Source organism: Monodon monoceros, unplaced genomic scaffold (assembly GCF_005190385.1).
Source record: "Monodon monoceros isolate NGI ecotype Baffin Bay Population unplaced genomic scaffold, NGI_Narwhal_1 Super_Scaffold_10, whole genome shotgun sequence".
Lineage (NCBI taxonomy): Eukaryota > Metazoa > Chordata > Mammalia > Artiodactyla > Monodontidae > Monodon > Monodon monoceros.
The window spans coordinates 45,254,059-45,271,562 of NW_021703766.1; the positions used below are offsets into that span (position 1 = coordinate 45,254,059).

Sequence of the window (17,504 nt, forward strand, 5' to 3'; positions counted from 1 at the left end):
GTCTAGAGGTTGTTTGAAGCTTTTCCTGATGAAACTTTGATAAATGCCATCTGACTTCAGTAGATGTTAATGTTTAAAAACTCTACAGGAAATTAGCAAAGTGGGTTTTTTCAAGCGCACACAAGGAACTGGACTTTTTGACCTGCTCCTCTCTTCCCTCCAGTATGAGTCAAGGTTCTTAAAGGCGGCTCCCTTTCAGGTTATCGTCTGCCCTCCACCCGTATGGCCCAGCCCCAACCATAAGCACAAGTTCCCACACACCAAGACGGGGGAATATCTATCAAGTTGCAACTGAACGTATCCTTTAATCCAGCACTTCCACTGCTAGGAATTTACCTCCAGATCAGTATCAAGGAAGTTGGGTAACATCTGTAGGAAGATGCATAGTAGTACTGTTTGCAGTAGCAAATTGGAAATTACCTTCAGAACGAAGTGAATTATGACATATCCACACAAGATACTGTGTAAGACTAAAGATAATGAGGCTGCCCTGCATGTGATATGAGAACATCTTACAGTACAAAGCATTTTCTGTTAAGACACATATGCAAATAGAATTTTCCTTATGGAAAAAAAAAAACTTGTTTTCAAGGGGAGTGGGGAGATGACTTTCACTTTTGAGGTTTCATTTTCCAACCTTAAAGAAAGGCGGGTGTTTACTTTTTAAGATTAAGGCTTTCTTCTTTTTAAAATCTCTTCAATTTAATTTTTTCAACTATTTACTTAAAAAAAAAAAAAAAAAAAAGACTCTTCAACTAGATCCAGCTTGCTTGGGTAGAGCCCATGAAGGATGCCCCCAGGTCTCCCAGACTCTCAAGACCCTTTCACCATTTCCCAATCTGCAGCTCCGGCCCACAGCGCTCCTCAGGGCTGGGGCAGCGCCTCTGCCCCTCTTCAGAAGACTGAGTGTGAGGGAAGCAGACACCCCCAGAATCCCAGAAAGTGCTACGTTTATTTTCCAAACGATTTTATTGAAATGTGCCAAGAGTACACGGACAGCACAAATGTATGAACAGGAAAAAAAAAAATCACATGTACAATAATTTTTAAAAAGTGAAGGTTAATCTTGGGAGATATCAGTTCCCCTTCCCCTCCCCCTTTAGACTTCCAGCGTTTCCATTATGGTTAAGCCTCTACTAACCTAGCATTAAAAAAAAAAGGAATACAGGAACATCTGCAAAACAAAACAAAACAAAAGAAAAAACCAGCATAAAGGAAAGAAATGTTTTCCTGCTCAGATGGGACTCTCCATAGGCACCTAATTAGGAGGCGTGCTGAGCGGTGGAGAAACACAACTTCAGGGTGTAAGGGTATGGCCCATCTGCAAAAGAGAGGACAGAGGTGTAACTGGACCCCTCTCTGGATGCTCCCCCCACCCAGAGTTCCCCTGGTTTTGCACACACCTCTCATTTTCTGCAATTCAACTGCAAGGGTCAAACTCTTCACTGCCACTTTTGAGACTCAAAAACAAGACTAACACACAAGGCATTTCTCCTTCTCTTCCTTCAATTCCATGGAGGATCCCATTCCCAGCTTTTCAGCTGGCACACAATAGGCCTGCCCAGGAACTGGGTGGGCAAATTTTACCTGCTGGCTCTTACAGCCCCCTTTCCTGGGTACTGAGCCAGCCTCTGATGCATAGAGAATGGCAGCTCCCTGGAGGACAAGCCTGAGCAACTCCCAAGCTGGCAGAGCCGGTGGCAGCAAGCAGCTAGGCTGGCCCTCCCACATGAAACATCAGGCTGCTCTCCTGGGGACCAGGTCCCACCTGCCTGTGTCAGTGACAATAAGGAAATCCCTGGGGCCCTATCTTGATGGCAGGAAGGATGGCTCTGGCCCGAAGCGAGCCAACCCATTAAGCAACAAGGGGGATGGATGACCGCAGGACCCACAGATACTCACTTGGGTTTTTCATCTGATAATGGTTCAGGAAGCCCAGAGTCTCCAGGGCATCGCTCTTGGATTCCCACTCCAGCAGTCCAGAGGAGCTGCGTTCACCTGATGGGAAAAACAAAGGTTTGAGGCTGACCTGAGCAGAAGCTAGGGAGCTGCCCATCTACAGTCAAGGAACGGGGGAGGAAGGTGGGGCAGTTTACTCACTTTTGCCTGAGAATACTTTCACAGAAGATGGCCGCTTCACTCCCAGCTCATCGCAGATCTGCAACAGAAACAGAAAACAGACTCGAAGGACTTCCCTGGTGTTTCAGTGGTTAAGACTCCACGCTTCCACTGCAGGGGGCATGGGTCTGATCCCTGGTCAGGGAACTAAGATCCCGCATGCTGCGTGGCCAAAACAAAAACAAAGAACAGACAGACTTAGAAACACAAGGAGTGCCACATGGCGGAATTCAAGCACACCACAGCTGAACACTTGGACTTTTCGGGACAAACTAAGCTTTTATCACACATTCTAAGGTGTCCCTGTAATCCCCCCAAAGGTTGAGAAACACTGCTCTTAACTATTTTGTTGCCTAAAACCGGGAAACTGCTTTTTAAATTTCCCATCTTCAGCTGTTATTTGGGTGTGTTCTGGCACTAGGTAAATGTTTGCTAAACCGAATAGCAACACCTCAGGCCACAGTAAGGCCCAAAGTCCAACTCCACAGTCAGACTTCCACCCTTCCCCAAAGCTGCCCCGGTTCCCTCTGACAGCACCATAATGGGACCCTCCCTTCTAATGTCATCTAGGCCCCAGATGGCCTGACAGTGTGGATGTTTCGAGATTGGACTCCAATCACCAGTCCGTCACCCAGAAAGGGAGGAATGTTTCAAGGCAAAAGAGCAGCCACTCTGACTTGCCAAAAATACAAGAAGCACGGCAAACTCCACTGTTGCTGGAAGTTTGGTGCCATTCTGAGCCTTTCTTGGTCCCTGCTATGTCCCTAGCACCCAACCCAGAGCCCAGCAGAGCAGCTCAATAGATATTCGTTAAAATTCAAAAATGAATGGCCTCCTCAGATGGCTATGCTGAAGGACCAAGTCCACGGCACCCACCTCAAAGAAATTCTCCTCAGTCACCTCCAGAGGGGCATTGAAAAAGTGCAGCACGTTGCTAGGGTGCTGGATGCGGTTCTTGGCTGCCTGCTCTGGAGTGGAGAACCGGTTGTTCCTTGACTCACTGAAGTCTTTGTAACTGCAGGACCCATCTTCTAGCCCGTATGACTGACCAGGCATGATGGCTGGTTGCTTGGAGACACTGCAGGAGGGAAGGGGAGCCCTGTGTCAGACCTCAAGTTGTCCCCCACCTCGTACTGCGGCCTCCTTCCTCTCTGACAGCACGGTATGCCACAGCTGAGGAGAGGCCGACACACTTTCGCCCGCTGTTTAAGAGCATCTGGGAACACACCTGCACGCCCAACTCCAGCCTGGATAAGCACTTGGCGTCTCTGTGCTCCTCTGACCTGTGTCCAGAGTGGGCCCCATTCCCCCTCCCTTCTCTCCTCAGTCCCTCTCCAACCCTCCCCAAGCCCGAGGAGCCTGGGTACCTACCAGACATTCAGCTTCTGCCCGAACATGAAGTTGTTGTTGAGGTGAGTGATGGCCCGGTCCACAGCATATCCATCAGCCATCTCCACCATGGCGGCCCCTGGCTTGCTTTTCATGAATTTCACCTTGAGGAGAGTAGCCGTGATCAGCACCACGGCCCAGCTGTCAGAGACCCTTCTCCTGTCCCTTCCAAGTCAGTTAGAAGGAAGTCAACTCCTGCTCTGGATCGAGGCTTCCACCTCCTCCCTTGTGAGGAGCCAGGAGACCAGAGAAGCATGTCTGGCCCACAGCAAGTGCTCAGCCCAAGTTGGGCAGCAAAGACTAGGCAGTCTTTCCCTAACCTCAGGACCTGACCCATGAGTGGGTCATTTAACAAAGCACAACAGAAAAGCAGGAATGGTGGGAGGAAAAAAGCAGCTATTTCCATCAATAGACATATATACAGATACTGAGTCATGACTATGTGGATTATGGTATAAAAACACTAAAAACAGTGTCAGCTCTGAGTCCTGCTTCCACAAAAAGGTATGTGAACCTGGGCAAGTTATCTGCCCCCCATGCTTTCACTTCCGCTGCTTGTCTCACTAAGGATTCTTGTGAGAATGAAACAACTTACAACATTTAAAGCACTTTTAACAGTGGTACAAAAAAACCCGCTTGACACGTTATTAGCTGCTAATATTAATGAGCCAGGCCAGGGGCTGTAAACTCAAAGGCTTCCAGGACCCAGATGGGTTTGACAGAAGAAATGACCTAGTCTGAGGTGGGCAGTCACCAGACAGCCCCAGCCAACTGTTATCCCAGGCAAGGCAGGAAGGCTCAGTGTTGCCATATCATCTGAAGTGTTCCAGAGAAAATCCTTACATAATGATCTTTAACTGTGATGGATAAATTTTATACACCGTAATATTTATGTAATATTAAATACTAACACTTTCATCTGCTAAAGTCTTGTTTTTTTTAAAAGGAAAAACACTGAAAATTAAAAAAAATAAAAAAGTAGATCACCCACATAGCATGAGAACCAAATAAAATCCATCTGCAGTGTCACCTGATTAAAACTAGTTACCCTCTCTGGACCTGCTTGCTCCTAAACACGCTCCTTCCCCCTTCTTTGCTCACTGGGGGGCCAAAAGGTCGGGGCCTCCCCTGGGGCTGCCAGGTCTATAAGGAAAGCAGTGGACCTAGCGGAAGCTCACCTTCTCCACGTTGCCATACAAGCAGAAGACATTGAAGACCCGGTCACAGTTCATCTTAGACTGATCCAAGCCATAGACCATGAGCACAGGGCTGTCGGCGTGGGGGCCATACTCGGGTGGTGGGGGAGGGGGTGGGGGGTGCCCATACTGGGGGCCGTAGCGACTTGGGCCCCGGCGGTGACCCCCCACTGGTGGGCCCATCCTTCTCCCTTCGTAGTGAGGTGGGGGGGGGCCCGTAGCCCTCATCATGGTAATGGCTGTGGTACCCACCGTGGGGCCCTCCTGGGGGGTGGGAAGGAAAGAGAGGGAGGACGGGTGAGAATTTGCGCGTCGGGCGGCGGGCAGGGGCACATGAGCCACGGGAGTCCACGGAGGGGAACCCCCTGCCCTCACCATATTCTGCGGGGTGATCTCCGAGGAGAGGGGGCTGCCTCTGGCGTTTGTTAGGGTTGCTGCCAGGGTCACCTGCAGACAGAGAGAACAGTTAGAACCTAACTTGGAAAAAGAGGTATCTCTCTCCCTCCTGACTACAGAGGCTGATCTCAGCGTCCCTCAGCTCCCGAGAGCCTGGGCAGTGGCCTTTCCTTCCTCACAAGGGTTACTGGGGCTTCCTTCCTGTGGCCGGACCCAGGGTGGGCATGAAGCCCAGGCCTCAAGGGTGGAGCCCACTGTCCCTCCCGCCGCCCACTCCAAGCAGGCTGCTTTCCTTCATCCGTGAAGGATGAAGCCAGGTTCTGGGCCTCTCACCTTCCCGAGCTCCCCCTCTGGGGAAGCTGCAGCCACTATGGAAGCTGATATGGGGGCCGGGAACAGATTTCTAAAATAACTCCCAATGAAGGGAGAGGAGTTAAGAGCCAGAAAATAACACAGGGAAGGGTAGAAAAATAAAATTGGGCCCACAAAGCCCCAAGGGTCTGAGCGTGCTAGGGCCCACTCTCTAGAGAGAAGACTTTCTCAATCTTGGTACCAGTCACCCTCCCTCTAGTCACATCCACCCCAAGAAGAGGGACTGTAGGAAAGGACAAACAGGGCGACATCAACATCAGTTCAAATGAGCAGTCATGTACAAGGCATCAACAGTCTCAGACAATGGCGCAGTTCCACCCCGCCCCAACCCCAACTGCAGTTCAAAATCGCTACCGTTAACCTAGCACTTGAGTGGCAAACACTGTGCTAAGTACTTTACAAACAGACATCACCGTTTCTTAAATTCCTCACAACAACCCTATGAGGTAGGTACTATTTTAGTCCCGTTTTACAGATAAGGAAAATGAGCACTTAACTTTTAACTGAGCAGTTATAATACACTTTGGCCCAAGGTCACAAAGCAAGTTAGTGGCCAAGCCGGGACTTCAACCCAGGCCTGGTTGACTCCAAAAACCCAGGGCTCGGGAACACTGCCCCTTCCTGCCACCCGGCCTGGGTTTTGTTTTCCAACAGTCATTACAAAGATGGAAAAGGGCTACTTACAGCAGAAGTACAGAGTACAATGTCCATTTGTCACAAAAAACAAATCTGTATTTTCTCTTACCATTGGACGCTTCAACAGTGAGTTAGCACAGTTCTGAAAGATGGCGTCCCATCAAACATACACTGCGACCCTGCATCACATGGTTTTACAGTCATAAATACAAGTTACGGTACACATCCGATACAACTTTTTTTTAAAGAATTGTTTTAAAAGTCAATGTTTTGATTAAATCAAAAATGGCTCACAGATGTTCTGTCCTCAGAAGATATCAGAAAAGTGGAAAATAAAGGTGTATGAAGTGGGTAGTGTCCCTCCATGTTGTCACCTCCTCACATTGTGTGCTGCAGTGCGGTGCTTCTGGCTGTGTAGCGTTCCGTGTGCGTGTCTCCTGGTTATGAGGTGTGCCAGTGGCCCCACTATGCCCGCGCTTTTGGCCTTGGGAGCACTCCCAGTTACCCGCCAGCAGGTAACTGTGTACCTCTGAGCTGTTTGGCTGTTTGGTTTTAGGTCTGTTTTGGTTTTTTTGATTTTTTGCTGCTGTTGTGGTTTAAGTTTTTGGTTTTTTTTGGTTTCTGATCTCCAGTTGGTGCAGATTATGTTGGCAGCCGATGACTGCAGAAAAAATAAAAATATCAAAACAGAAAAAAAAAAGAAGGCCCTCCCCAAACCAAAGGACTTAAAAAACGAAAAACAAAAAAAACCAAACCCACATGGCGAGGAATGGAGAGGATCCTATTGTCTTGGAGGCCCATGGAATCTACTTCAGTCTATGAAACGTTCTCCGAAAAGAGCGCCGCTGGCTGGCTGGGAGAGCTCTGTTCTCTGTGTTTCCTACTTCTGTGTACATTTTCGGGTTCAAGTTTGCTTGGATTTTGGCATTTTTTTTAATGTTTAGTAAGAAAGCAGTGTCTGCTGCCATGTTGCGCCTCTTTCTTTGTCTCTGTCTGCCTCTGTGCTTGTAGCTGTTCCTTGGAGCGCGGTGTGGTGTTCTTGATGTAGTGAGCTCAAGTCTGCGGCTGTTTCTGGGGACGTGGTGGAGGCTGCGTGTTCTGTTCTCTCCAGGAAGAGCTAGTGGTTTCTACCCTGTGTGTTGGTGAGCAATGTGCAGAGGCAGAGCCGCTGAAGTCTGGTTCCCGAGGGGGTGGCGAAGCACCTCCCTCACTCCAGGTCACCTCAACAGCTCTCGTTTTTGACCCCCAGCCTGGGGGCGGCCAAAGCTGAGAGGCATCAAAACCAATGCACAGCCAGCCCCTGCCACTAGCCCTTGCCGGTCTGCACATCTTCTATTTATGTTCCTTGGAGAAGAAATGGTTGGTTGCCGTGTTTCTGTTAGCAGTCATGTAATGCCATTGCCCGCTCTGGTACATTCACTCGGTCACCAATTTGTCTCTGACCTCTGGAGGGGGCAGCGAGCCCCACAGCGCCCATTGTGAGGGTCCTGGGGAAGAGTCTAGCCCACCCGGCCCACGGCTTCCCAGCTGCAAGGGCGAACAAGACAGGCCTGCCTAGGATTGGGGGCCTCTGGCCTCCCAGGGCCTGTGAGATGTCAGCAACCAGCCACCTCCCTCAGCCCATGGCCTAGTCCGACGTATCAGACCAAGACAGAAACAGAGATGGATGGTCTTGCTGAGGGGGCGCCGCTGTTTTTCAAAGGCAATGCTCCACCTCTCCCTCCTATCCAAGGCAAACCATTCTTGACAGATTCTAGGAAGGGGGTTGTCCATTTGGGCCCCCTGCAGAGATGTTGCATTCCCTCTACAAGTGAGGTGAGGCGTGTCCGCCCTGCTCCAATCCAGGGTGTCTCACCTCCACAAGGTCAACTTGCTCAAAGGCTCTGCTGCAAGGGCCTGGGAGCCCTCGTCACATCCCCAATCTGTCCCCCCAGAAGCAGACCCTGTCAAGAGTGGAGAGCAAGAGGACCATTCCTGGCCCAGTGAGAATGGGGTCAGTGACCCTAAGCAGGCTCCTAGAAGAAAAGCAGCAGAATCCGTTTGGGAGCTGCTACTGGTTTGTAAGCCACTGCCGTGGCCTGTGCTCAGTGAGGCCCTGCTCCCCACCCCACCCAGGCCTCTGCCTTGACCCTGCATCCCCTGCTGCGTCAAAGGGCCACAAGCAGCAGCTAGAGGACCTACAGAGGCCCCTCATTCACCCCCTCCCACTGGAGTATATCTTCCAAGAGCTGACCCCCAAGGCCCTCCCATGTCCACAGGAGCCCAATGGCATTACATAACCCTGAGTCCAGGTCTATGAAGTGCGCTAGTCAAGTGAAGGCAAGGCGGGTATGTTTAAAACAAAGCTGCCGTCAGGATTACCTTGTCCACTGAGATTGGGGTTTGTGTAGTCCCAAGTATCCTGATCATTCTTGAACACGTTTAAGCGTGTAGGCTGCAGGGACAAAAAAAAGCTTGAGGTCAGCCAGGCTCCAGGCTCACCTAGGAAGCTGACAAGGGGCAGCCATTTCCCAGACCTACCTTCGCATACTCAATCTTCAGAGTGCAACAGCCTGAGTAGATGTCAGCCCCATTGAGTGAGGCCTTGGCCCGCTGGGCACTCTGCACAGAGTCAAATGTGAGTAAAGTTAAGGGAAAGTCCCACCCCAAGAGCTCTCTGAAAAGAGCTTCAAGTTGCACCAGAGAGGGATGAGGACAAGTAGCACCCCAAAGACTGCTCCAAGCGGGCTTCGGGGTTAGTTCACTGCCCATAGCCACCAGCCACTTGTGCAGACACAGCTGGAGTGCTGCCCCAAATGCGGAGACTCGGCCAGAGCTCCTCTGAGACCTGTACTCCCCCGCCCTGCCCCACGGCAACAACCTTCTCTGCCAGCCTCACAGGCCAAGTCACCTTCTTCAGCCTCATCTCCCCCCTCCGCCCCAGCTTCTACACGCCTTGACTAAGCCTGAACAATCTCTGAAACGTTAACTAGATTATACTCCTGCCCTGAAAACCCATCAGTGACTTCCCACCACTGCACCCTGACCCAAGTTCACCCCACTGCCCGGGATGCCGTAACTTCTTCCAACGTCCTAAGGAACCCTCTCCCCCTCGTCAGCTACTCCTCAGTTGTCAGGCTGTTCACTTCCTGCAACGCGAAGCTCCTGCCCACCTGGGGGCCTCTGCAGGTGGGGTGCCCTCAGCCTAAGTATCAGTTCTCACCTCTACATGGAGACAAGGACAGCATCTCCTCAAGAGGCCTTCCCAGAACCCCTGTAAATTCTTGCCTCTTGTATCTCATGGCACACTCTTCTTCCCCTTCACACTTTAAACCCTGTACTTTCACACTACACAACACTTGAACATCTATGTGTGTGTGTTTTAGGGGCACCAACTCTCTGTGCAGTTGAAAATCCATGTATTTAACCAACCACAGATGACATAATACCGTAGTATACATTTAGTGAGTGAGATACACCTTAAGTGGACCCACAGAGTTCAAATCTGTGCTGTTCAAGGGCCTATTTAGGTGTGATTGTTTATTAACCATCCCTTCCATGAGACCATGGGCTCTATGAAGGCATCTGGCACATGGCAGGCGTTCAGAAGACACATGCTGGTTGAAAAGATGGATTCCTACCGAGCCCTGTGAGATCCCATCTCAAGGAACACCCATTTCCCAACAAAGGATATTCCACCATAGCCTGGACTCCATTCTTCCGGAAAATGACAATTCTCTGGACAGGACCACAAGGGTTACAGATAGTATAAAGAACATCCTGTAAAAACCAAACACAGGCAAGATGAAGGGACACTGGCAGGTCAGTCTGGCTCATGGGAGAAGACAGGGAGAAAAGGCAGGAGGGAGATTCCACAGAAGAACCTTAACGAATAACCACTGGCACGCACCGTGGTAATCGAATAGATGGGGTTCAGGATGGTAAAGAGAAGCACACTGTTGACGCTCCTGGAGTCATCCGAGTCCCCGGGGCGGGAGATTTTCTGGCTGGTAGAGTAATTGACAAAAGCTGGGTGGCCCGCGATGTAGATCTGGTTGTCGGCTGCGTAGTTCACGGCATTGCAAGCCCCCAACACATCTTCAAATTCCACCAACGCTTGTCTCTTTTTAGGCATTACCACCACATAACTGGCAAAGAGAACACAGGTTGCAATCCTCTCAGGGGGATGGAGACAAGAGTCAGAGGACGGCCTCAGTTATCTGTGATCCGACTCCTCCCTGGCTTCTGGACTCCTCTGTGCCCGTCGTGGTTTCTTGACCTCAACACCCCTTGTAGTAAGTGGCACGACAAGCAAAAGAGGTGTGTGCGGCTTTGGCATCAGCTTCTCTGGGCAGCCTTCCTTCCCAACCCCTCCCTCACCTGATCGAGTCAGATGCCTCCCACAGACGCCTGGGTTTCCCCTATCACAGTGTTGACCACTCTGGGTAGGCAACTGTCTGGGAGGAATAAAGACAGTGGTGTTCACCACTCTATTCCCATTACTCACCATGTGCCAAAATTACAAGGCAGAGAGAGAGAAAAAAAAGGAATGAGAAAAAAAAAAAAAGGAAGGAGAAAAAGACACGGAACTTGCTGTAACTTATCCAAGTACAATGGCTAACCCCAGGGGTAATGGAGCCCCAGGACCTAGCTAAAGGAACCTGGACCGAAATGGCCAAGTTACTTCTAACCAGAACCCCGGTGACACACAGGACACCAAGGAGTTAACTCATCTGAATACCCAACCCCTGGCCTCTGAGCTGAGTACCTGATGGGTCCAAACTCCTGCAAGGCCTCCACAAGGTCAGCTTCCACCACGCCGTCAATCAGGCCCCTGATGTGGACAACTGGGGAGGCGGGGGTTTTGTGCGGGTCATCGTAGTTCTCCTGAGAAAGGAAGCAAAAATAAGACTTCACTTTCTGCTGTACAAGACGGTGGATCATTGGCTTCTGTGCCACTGGGGACTCAGACAGATAAAACATTCGAGTGTGTCACCCAGAAAAGACATACAGGGCAGGCAACTAGGGGCAGCAATTCAACCAATCACCCCAAAAGGATTCTGGGCCAGCAGAGCAGAAGGCCTGAGTGTATGGCCACATGCCTAATGGCTCTTACTGTAGTTTCTGATGAAGGCAAAATGGAGGACCAGACAAGTCCCAAGTCCCATCTTACAGTCTTCCCAGCACCAGTCTCTTCCCACTGGTCAAAGAAATGTGAGAAAAGAGTGGCTTGGAAAGGGGACTCAATTTTCTGCTGCATTCACCCAAGTTTTTCTGCCCTTCCCCTAGTGGAGGAACCTACGATCACCACACAGCCAAGCACTGCTGCTCCCCACCATTCATCCCCAGGTCCAGCAGGTGCCTCAGACACCGTGGCATCCAGGCCAGTCTTGACTGCCTCTAGTCTTTACTCTCTCACCAAAATCTGTATTGGAAAATACTACCTAGGTCAGACTAACGAAAAAGACAGTAAAGTCTTTCAAAAGAAGAGAAGATCCAACCTGTACCACTAAAAATCAACACAGTTCCCTTCCCAGGGGAAGTATCTTTCCACCCACAGACAAAAGTGTCTGGGAATCAAGAAAGAGCAAAGTAACTTTCTCCACCTCTCCTGGGCTCTGGGCCCAGCCTCCCATGTGAGAACCACCAAGCAGAAGCCCATGTAACACGGGCAGAATTGGATTCTATTTCAGGAATGAACCACACAAACCACAGGAGCCACACTCGCCTGAGGGTTACCAGATCAGCGATTTGGAGTTCCACAGTCCTAAATTCTAATCCCTGTCCCTCCTCAGACTAGCTACAAGACCTAAAGAAATTTACCTTGCCTCTGTAAATGGGGACTAGTAAGCCCATCCTTTACCTCATAGAGGAGTGTTAAGAACTCAATTAAGATACCTTTCAAATGCGTGCAACAAGGCCTGGCATGGTTTAAATGCTAGTAAATCACGGCTACAGAGCGCCGCTAAACCGTGGAAAACTCTGCAAATGGCTGAACGAGCGAGACAAGGCTTCAGGAACTTCCAAGGAGGAGGGAATGGGCTCCAAGCCAGGAGTAACAATTGGTTGTCTTTTCCGAGCAGAAGACTGAAGAGGCTGAATCCCTTACAAAGTGCCCACCCCTCAAGGAACATTTGGGTTCATCAAACCTACGGCACCCAGTTAACCCTCAGAAAATGTAAGCAAACTTGTGATAACTTGAAAGCTTGGTTCAACTTCCAAACGGCTAAAAAGACCTCTCACAACGCTTTCTTCCGGTTTTTAATGCCCACAAAAATGAGGCAGATATTCTGGACTGGGAGAATATCCTCAAAGATATCAATTTCTGTACTGAGACAAATCATGACGCTACAAAAATCAAATAGCGATCACGCAGAATACCCCACTCAGGCACGGAAAAGGCTACCGCCCACTCGTTCCCCGCTCACGCGGTGCCCCCGCCCCCAACCACCCACAAGGCCCGGGCAAGAGAAGTGCGCCTGCGCATGGGGCCAGAAAAGAAAATGATAAAGAAAAAATCGGCCCGACCGCGTGCCCGGGCCCCACAAGCCAGCCCGCGGCGCCTGCGCACTGCGCCACCTGCAGCGCGAGCAGTTTCCTCCGCCCCCCACACCCCGCTCTGTAGAGCGCGCACGCGCAAGCGCCTGTCCTCGCGCAAACCCCGCCGTTTGCCCAACGCCTTCCCCTCCCCCACCCCGTCCACGGCGCGAGGGCCTGGGCGCGTGCGCATAGCCCCCCTCTCCCCAAAATAAATGCCCTCAACGTGAGAATTTTCCCCTCCCTTCCCGGCCGTCTCCGGCGCTTAGGGCCCTGGCCTCACCCCGCCGCCACCGCCCGCCGCCCCGGCTCCTCCACCGCCGCCGCCGCCTCCATGCTGGTCGCCAGCGTTGTCAGTCTTGAGCCGTTTAGGGGCCCGGCCGCCCTCACTGCCGCCGCCGTAGTAGCGGCCACCGCCGCCTCCGCCGCCCGCCGCCGCCATCTTCACCATCGCTCCGGACCGCCTCCGCTGCTCCTCCGGCTGCTGCCTCTGCTCCAGCCTCCGACGCCGCTTCTCCGCCCGGGGCAGCAGCCTCCGCGACATGGCGGCCCAGAACCCGCCTCCCCCCGCCTCTCATTGGGGGAGGGACACGCCCGTCACCGGCCGCCCCCACCCGATAGGGGGAGCCAGTGGTCCCGCCGCTGGGGGAGGGGAAGCCTCCATACGCCTTGCGCAAGGATTGGGTAAAGCCCACGCCGTTCTGCAGGAGTGCCCGCCCTTGTTTGTCTGGGACACTCCTTATAGGCGAGCGCTTTCTGCCAGTCATTTCTCCGACCCCGCCGCCTTAAAATAAACTCCAACTTGATTGGTCAGATTTCTGACACTGCCTGGCCTCGTTAGGAGCACCTGATAGGAGCGGCGCTCCCCACTCTCCCCAAAAGCCCCGCCTCCTTCCCACTTTCATTGGTCTCCTCGCTAATCCATCAAACCGAAAGCCCTTAGTCTTCCGTCACAGCGACTACCTTCCCGCGCCTCTCCGCAAGGAACCAAGGAGGCCCCTCCCCTTTGCCTCTCTCCACTGGCTACTGCAGGTGTCCATCTTCTGCAAGACGCCCGATTAGTCAGTTGAGAGTGGAAAGAGTCCTCTCACCAGACGGTAGGACCACTGGTGGCCCCTGATTGGGTGAAAAAGGAGAGCCCATCCCTGACCCGTGGGCGCTCTTTGGCGCAGTCTAGGAAAGGATCGGAGGAGAGGACGCATGCGCGAATCGCTTTCAGGCGCCTCTGGAGGCGGGGCGACCCTCTAAAGGAGGGAAGGCCTGAAGTACCTTGAGTCTTTATTTACTGCTGTAAGCAGCCCCGCAAGGGCAAACTAAGTTAGAAGGGCAACTGCCAGTGCAGCTCTGTCCCCATCACTATATTTTATTCCTCTCCATCTCTAACCTTCACAACGCCAGAGAAAATTTTTTTGAACCCAATCTGACCCTTTCCTTCAGTATAAAACCATTTGCTATTGCCGACTATCTTACGACCCAGTCCGGTTCTCCGGCGTCCTTTCGCCACTCTACCACTAAATTCAACCACAAATAACTCCTTTCAGTTTGCAGAAAGGGAAGGATCTTTCGCGCACCTCTGGATCTTTGGCCCGAGCAGGCCCTTCCACCTAGGACACTTTCTCCGCTATCCCTCCTGCCAGAGCTAAAGAATAAATTTCTCTTGTTCGTGCTCTGCTCACTCTGAGAAGCGTTCCTTGTCCCTACCAGCCCAGACCCTCGGCTTCCCCCATAATAACCCCTGATCGCTCAGGCCAATGGTTCTCACGCGACAGCCCTTACTACTCTGGGTCGTCACAATTTGGTGGCTTTTTCCGTAGCGTTGAAGTGCTTGTGTGAGCAAGGGAGCGGTGGTCTCTGCCTCGGCCTTAGTGAAGCTGGCCACCCTACCAAGCGCCAGGTACAGCACCCGGCACAGTGCCAGCACTCTGCAAAGGGGAGTAGTGAGGGTATTCTAAGCGTCTGGCGGGCCTTGTTTCCTCCGAGGCGGGTAGGGCCACCCCGCAGAGAACACCTTCCCAAGTCTCTAAGGTGCAACGACGCCCAACAGCCGGAACCTGGGGGCGGGGCTGGGGGGGTGACCTAGGATCCCGCCCTAAGGGCTTTAAACTTATGGGGCTGCCTGCTGGCGGAGGAGGGGGGAGAGGAGGAGGGGACGCTGCTCTTAGAAAGCGAGGAGATAGACGTGGTAAATGCGGGGACGCCCACCAAAGATGCTCTGGAACCTTTCCACTCGGGTGAAAGGGGGTTCCCGAAATAGGGGTCCTAGTGGAAACTAAGTTTGAAATGGGGTCAGTGGCACTAAGAGAGTGGGACAGTCCTGGTAGGTCCGCGGGTTTGAGGAGATACGAAAGTTGGAGTGGGCTGGTGGAGATGTAAATCAGCTCCCAATCACCCCGAAAAGATCCGAAAGGGCCGGCCGAACGGAGATGGGGGACGGCGCAGCGCCTCCAACACGTGATCAGTGCGACGGAATTAAGGCGGTGCGGCTCCGACTGAAGGGCGGGGTCGCGAGGTCCAGACGTCAGAGGAATGCGGTGGGGGGAGGGGAGAGAGGGGCCCCTCCCCTCCCCGCCCCCGCGCCGGGCCCGGACGCCCCTCGCGCCGGCGCGCGCCGACGGGACGCGACGGAACCGTCCCACGCGCGGCAAGTTCCAGGCAGCTTGGCCGCCCGAGCGCGCCCACGGCTGGCGACTGGGCTGCCGCGTTATCTGCACACCCGCGCTCCCGGCCTCCGCCCCTCCCCCACCCCTTGCACACGGGCCGTGGTCGCGGGCCCCGGGCGGCCCCTCCCTGGGATCCCCCCTCACTCCTCCCTGACCCCTCGCCCCCAGCCCCTACCAGTTCGGCGGCGAGCCTGGCCGGCCGTCCGAGATCGAAAAGAGAGCAGACACTGGGAAGTTTTGGGGGAGGGAGGGGCGGGACTTAAAGGGACCACGACCTCTTTCCAGCCCGGGGGGGAAAAAAAATGGGGGGGGTAGAGGGGGGAGATCGAGAGTTGCTCTGCAGTTGAATGGAGGAAACAACGCAGAAAAGGAACGGGAAGACTCCGCGTCCCTTTTCCCCAAACATCCCCAGCCCCTCAATACCCGCCCCCCATCCCTCACAGAAAGTCGCACAGTTGTTTGGGAATCACGCCTCATTCCTCCTGGCCAGCCAAGTATTCTGTTGGTTGAGGTAAATGTTGGGGTGCACATCGTACAGACGGGGAAATGGGCTCAGGGGACGCTAGCGACCTACCCGGGATCCCACCGCTTGTAAGTGGCATATAGCAGGATTTGTCTGCCACCAAAGACACATAACCAGTGCACAGCAGTGCCTGTTACGGTGATGGGGTCTGCAATATCCCTTGGAGGTTAAGAGCATGAGTCCTGGGGTCAGACTGCCAGCGTTCAAATATGGACGGTGCACCTACTTACTCTGTGGCTTTGGAAAAGTGATTTAGCATTCTGGGGCCTCTGTTTCCTCATCCAGTAGGAGGTTGGTAATAGCACCTGCAACGTTGGGTGGTCTTGAGAAGTGCTGAGAATGTCTGGAAGCAGAGGGAACCTCAGGTCCACCTCCATTTCAGAAATTGAGGCTCAGAGAGGGGAAAGACCAACTGAAATTCACCACAGCTGGGCAGCATGTGAAAGAACAAGTCCTCCCCTCCTTAGGGCCCGAACTGCGTAATCCAACCCTTGTGGGCCCATCCAAATCCATGCCTAAGCCTTTCCACTTGTCCTCTACATGGCACAAACACGGGTTCTCCTTCTGTTCATCAGATACCCAGAGCTCATTCCTGACTCTGCACTGGCTGTTCCCTCTGTCTAAAACACCCTTCTCCCAGATCTTTGCTCCTCATTTGAGAGGCCTTGGCTCAAATGTCACCTCCTGAGCACCCCAGCCTAGTTAGTCACCATACACAGTTATAATCATGGCTTCCCATTTATCTCCCTCTTTGCTCTTATTGCCATGTGAAAACAACCAGTTATTTAATTTTTGTCTCCTCACTAGAATCTGGGCTCTTTGGGGGCCAAAAGTGGGTATGTTTTCACCCCTCTAAGGACCTTACCCTGGGGTCATTCACTCATTCATCAGATGTTTATTGAGCTAACACTCTTTGGGGCATCTGGGATAAAAATGGTGAACCAGATAGGAAAAAATTCCCTCCTTCCAGGGGTTCCATTCTAGTGAAAGATGCACAATACATCAGTAAAATATGTATCAGAAAAAAAAAAAAGGAAAAAAATATGTATCAGAGGTGATAACTGCTATGAAGATAATAAAACAGGGAAGGAGGCTGAGGACTACATGAGGGCAGTTTGCTCAAAAGGGTGTTCAGGTGAAGCCTCACTGAGAAGATGACATTTTAGCAAAGGTCTGAATAGGAGAGAGAGGAAGTCATGTGGATACTGGGGGAAGAGCATTCCAAGCAGAAGGAACATCCAGTGCAAAGGCCCCGCGGTGAAATGTGCCTGGTGTGTTCCAGGAATTGCTAGAGACCTTTGTGGCTGGAGTAGAGGAAGGGAGGGGTAAATGGTAAATGATGACATCAGAAAAGGGGGAGAGGGCAGTCTGTGAGGGTCCTCCTGGGCCATGGGGAGGGGAGGACTTTTACTTTTACTCTGAGGTGAGGCCACAGGAGTGTTCCGAGCAGGTAAGGGCCCTGATCTGGCTCAGGTGTTCACAGGAGCCCTGTGGCTGCGTGCTGTGGGTGTGGGAAACAGACTGTGGGAGGTGGGGTGGGAGCAGGAAGACAGGAGGCTAATTCAATGGGAATGGGCTGGAGAAGGTGGATGGGGTCAGGATGGGGGCCGTGGAGGGACTGAAGTGAGCAGGTTATGGATCTGTTTTGAAAGTAGAGCCCATAGGATGGGCTGAGGGGTCAAAACTCCTCATGATTCA

At 52.4% G+C, this 17,504-nt stretch overlaps 1 protein-coding gene across 1 annotated transcript; it reads right to left on the reverse strand.

The window, feature by feature from the left end:
* Positions 1-943: 943 nt before the first annotated feature.
* Positions 944-13,167, reverse strand: HNRNPL (heterogeneous nuclear ribonucleoprotein L). Its single transcript, XM_029202881.1, is given in 14 exon segments — positions 944-1,321; positions 1,903-1,998; positions 2,101-2,158; positions 2,995-3,196; positions 3,490-3,611; positions 4,686-4,919; positions 4,921-4,967; positions 5,079-5,150; positions 8,469-8,541; positions 8,628-8,724; positions 9,781-9,866; positions 9,997-10,234; positions 10,855-10,973; positions 12,907-13,167. Coding segments are annotated over 14 exon segments (1,764 nt in total). The 3' UTR covers positions 944-1,262.
* Between the last annotated feature and the right edge of the window lie 4,337 nt (positions 13,168-17,504).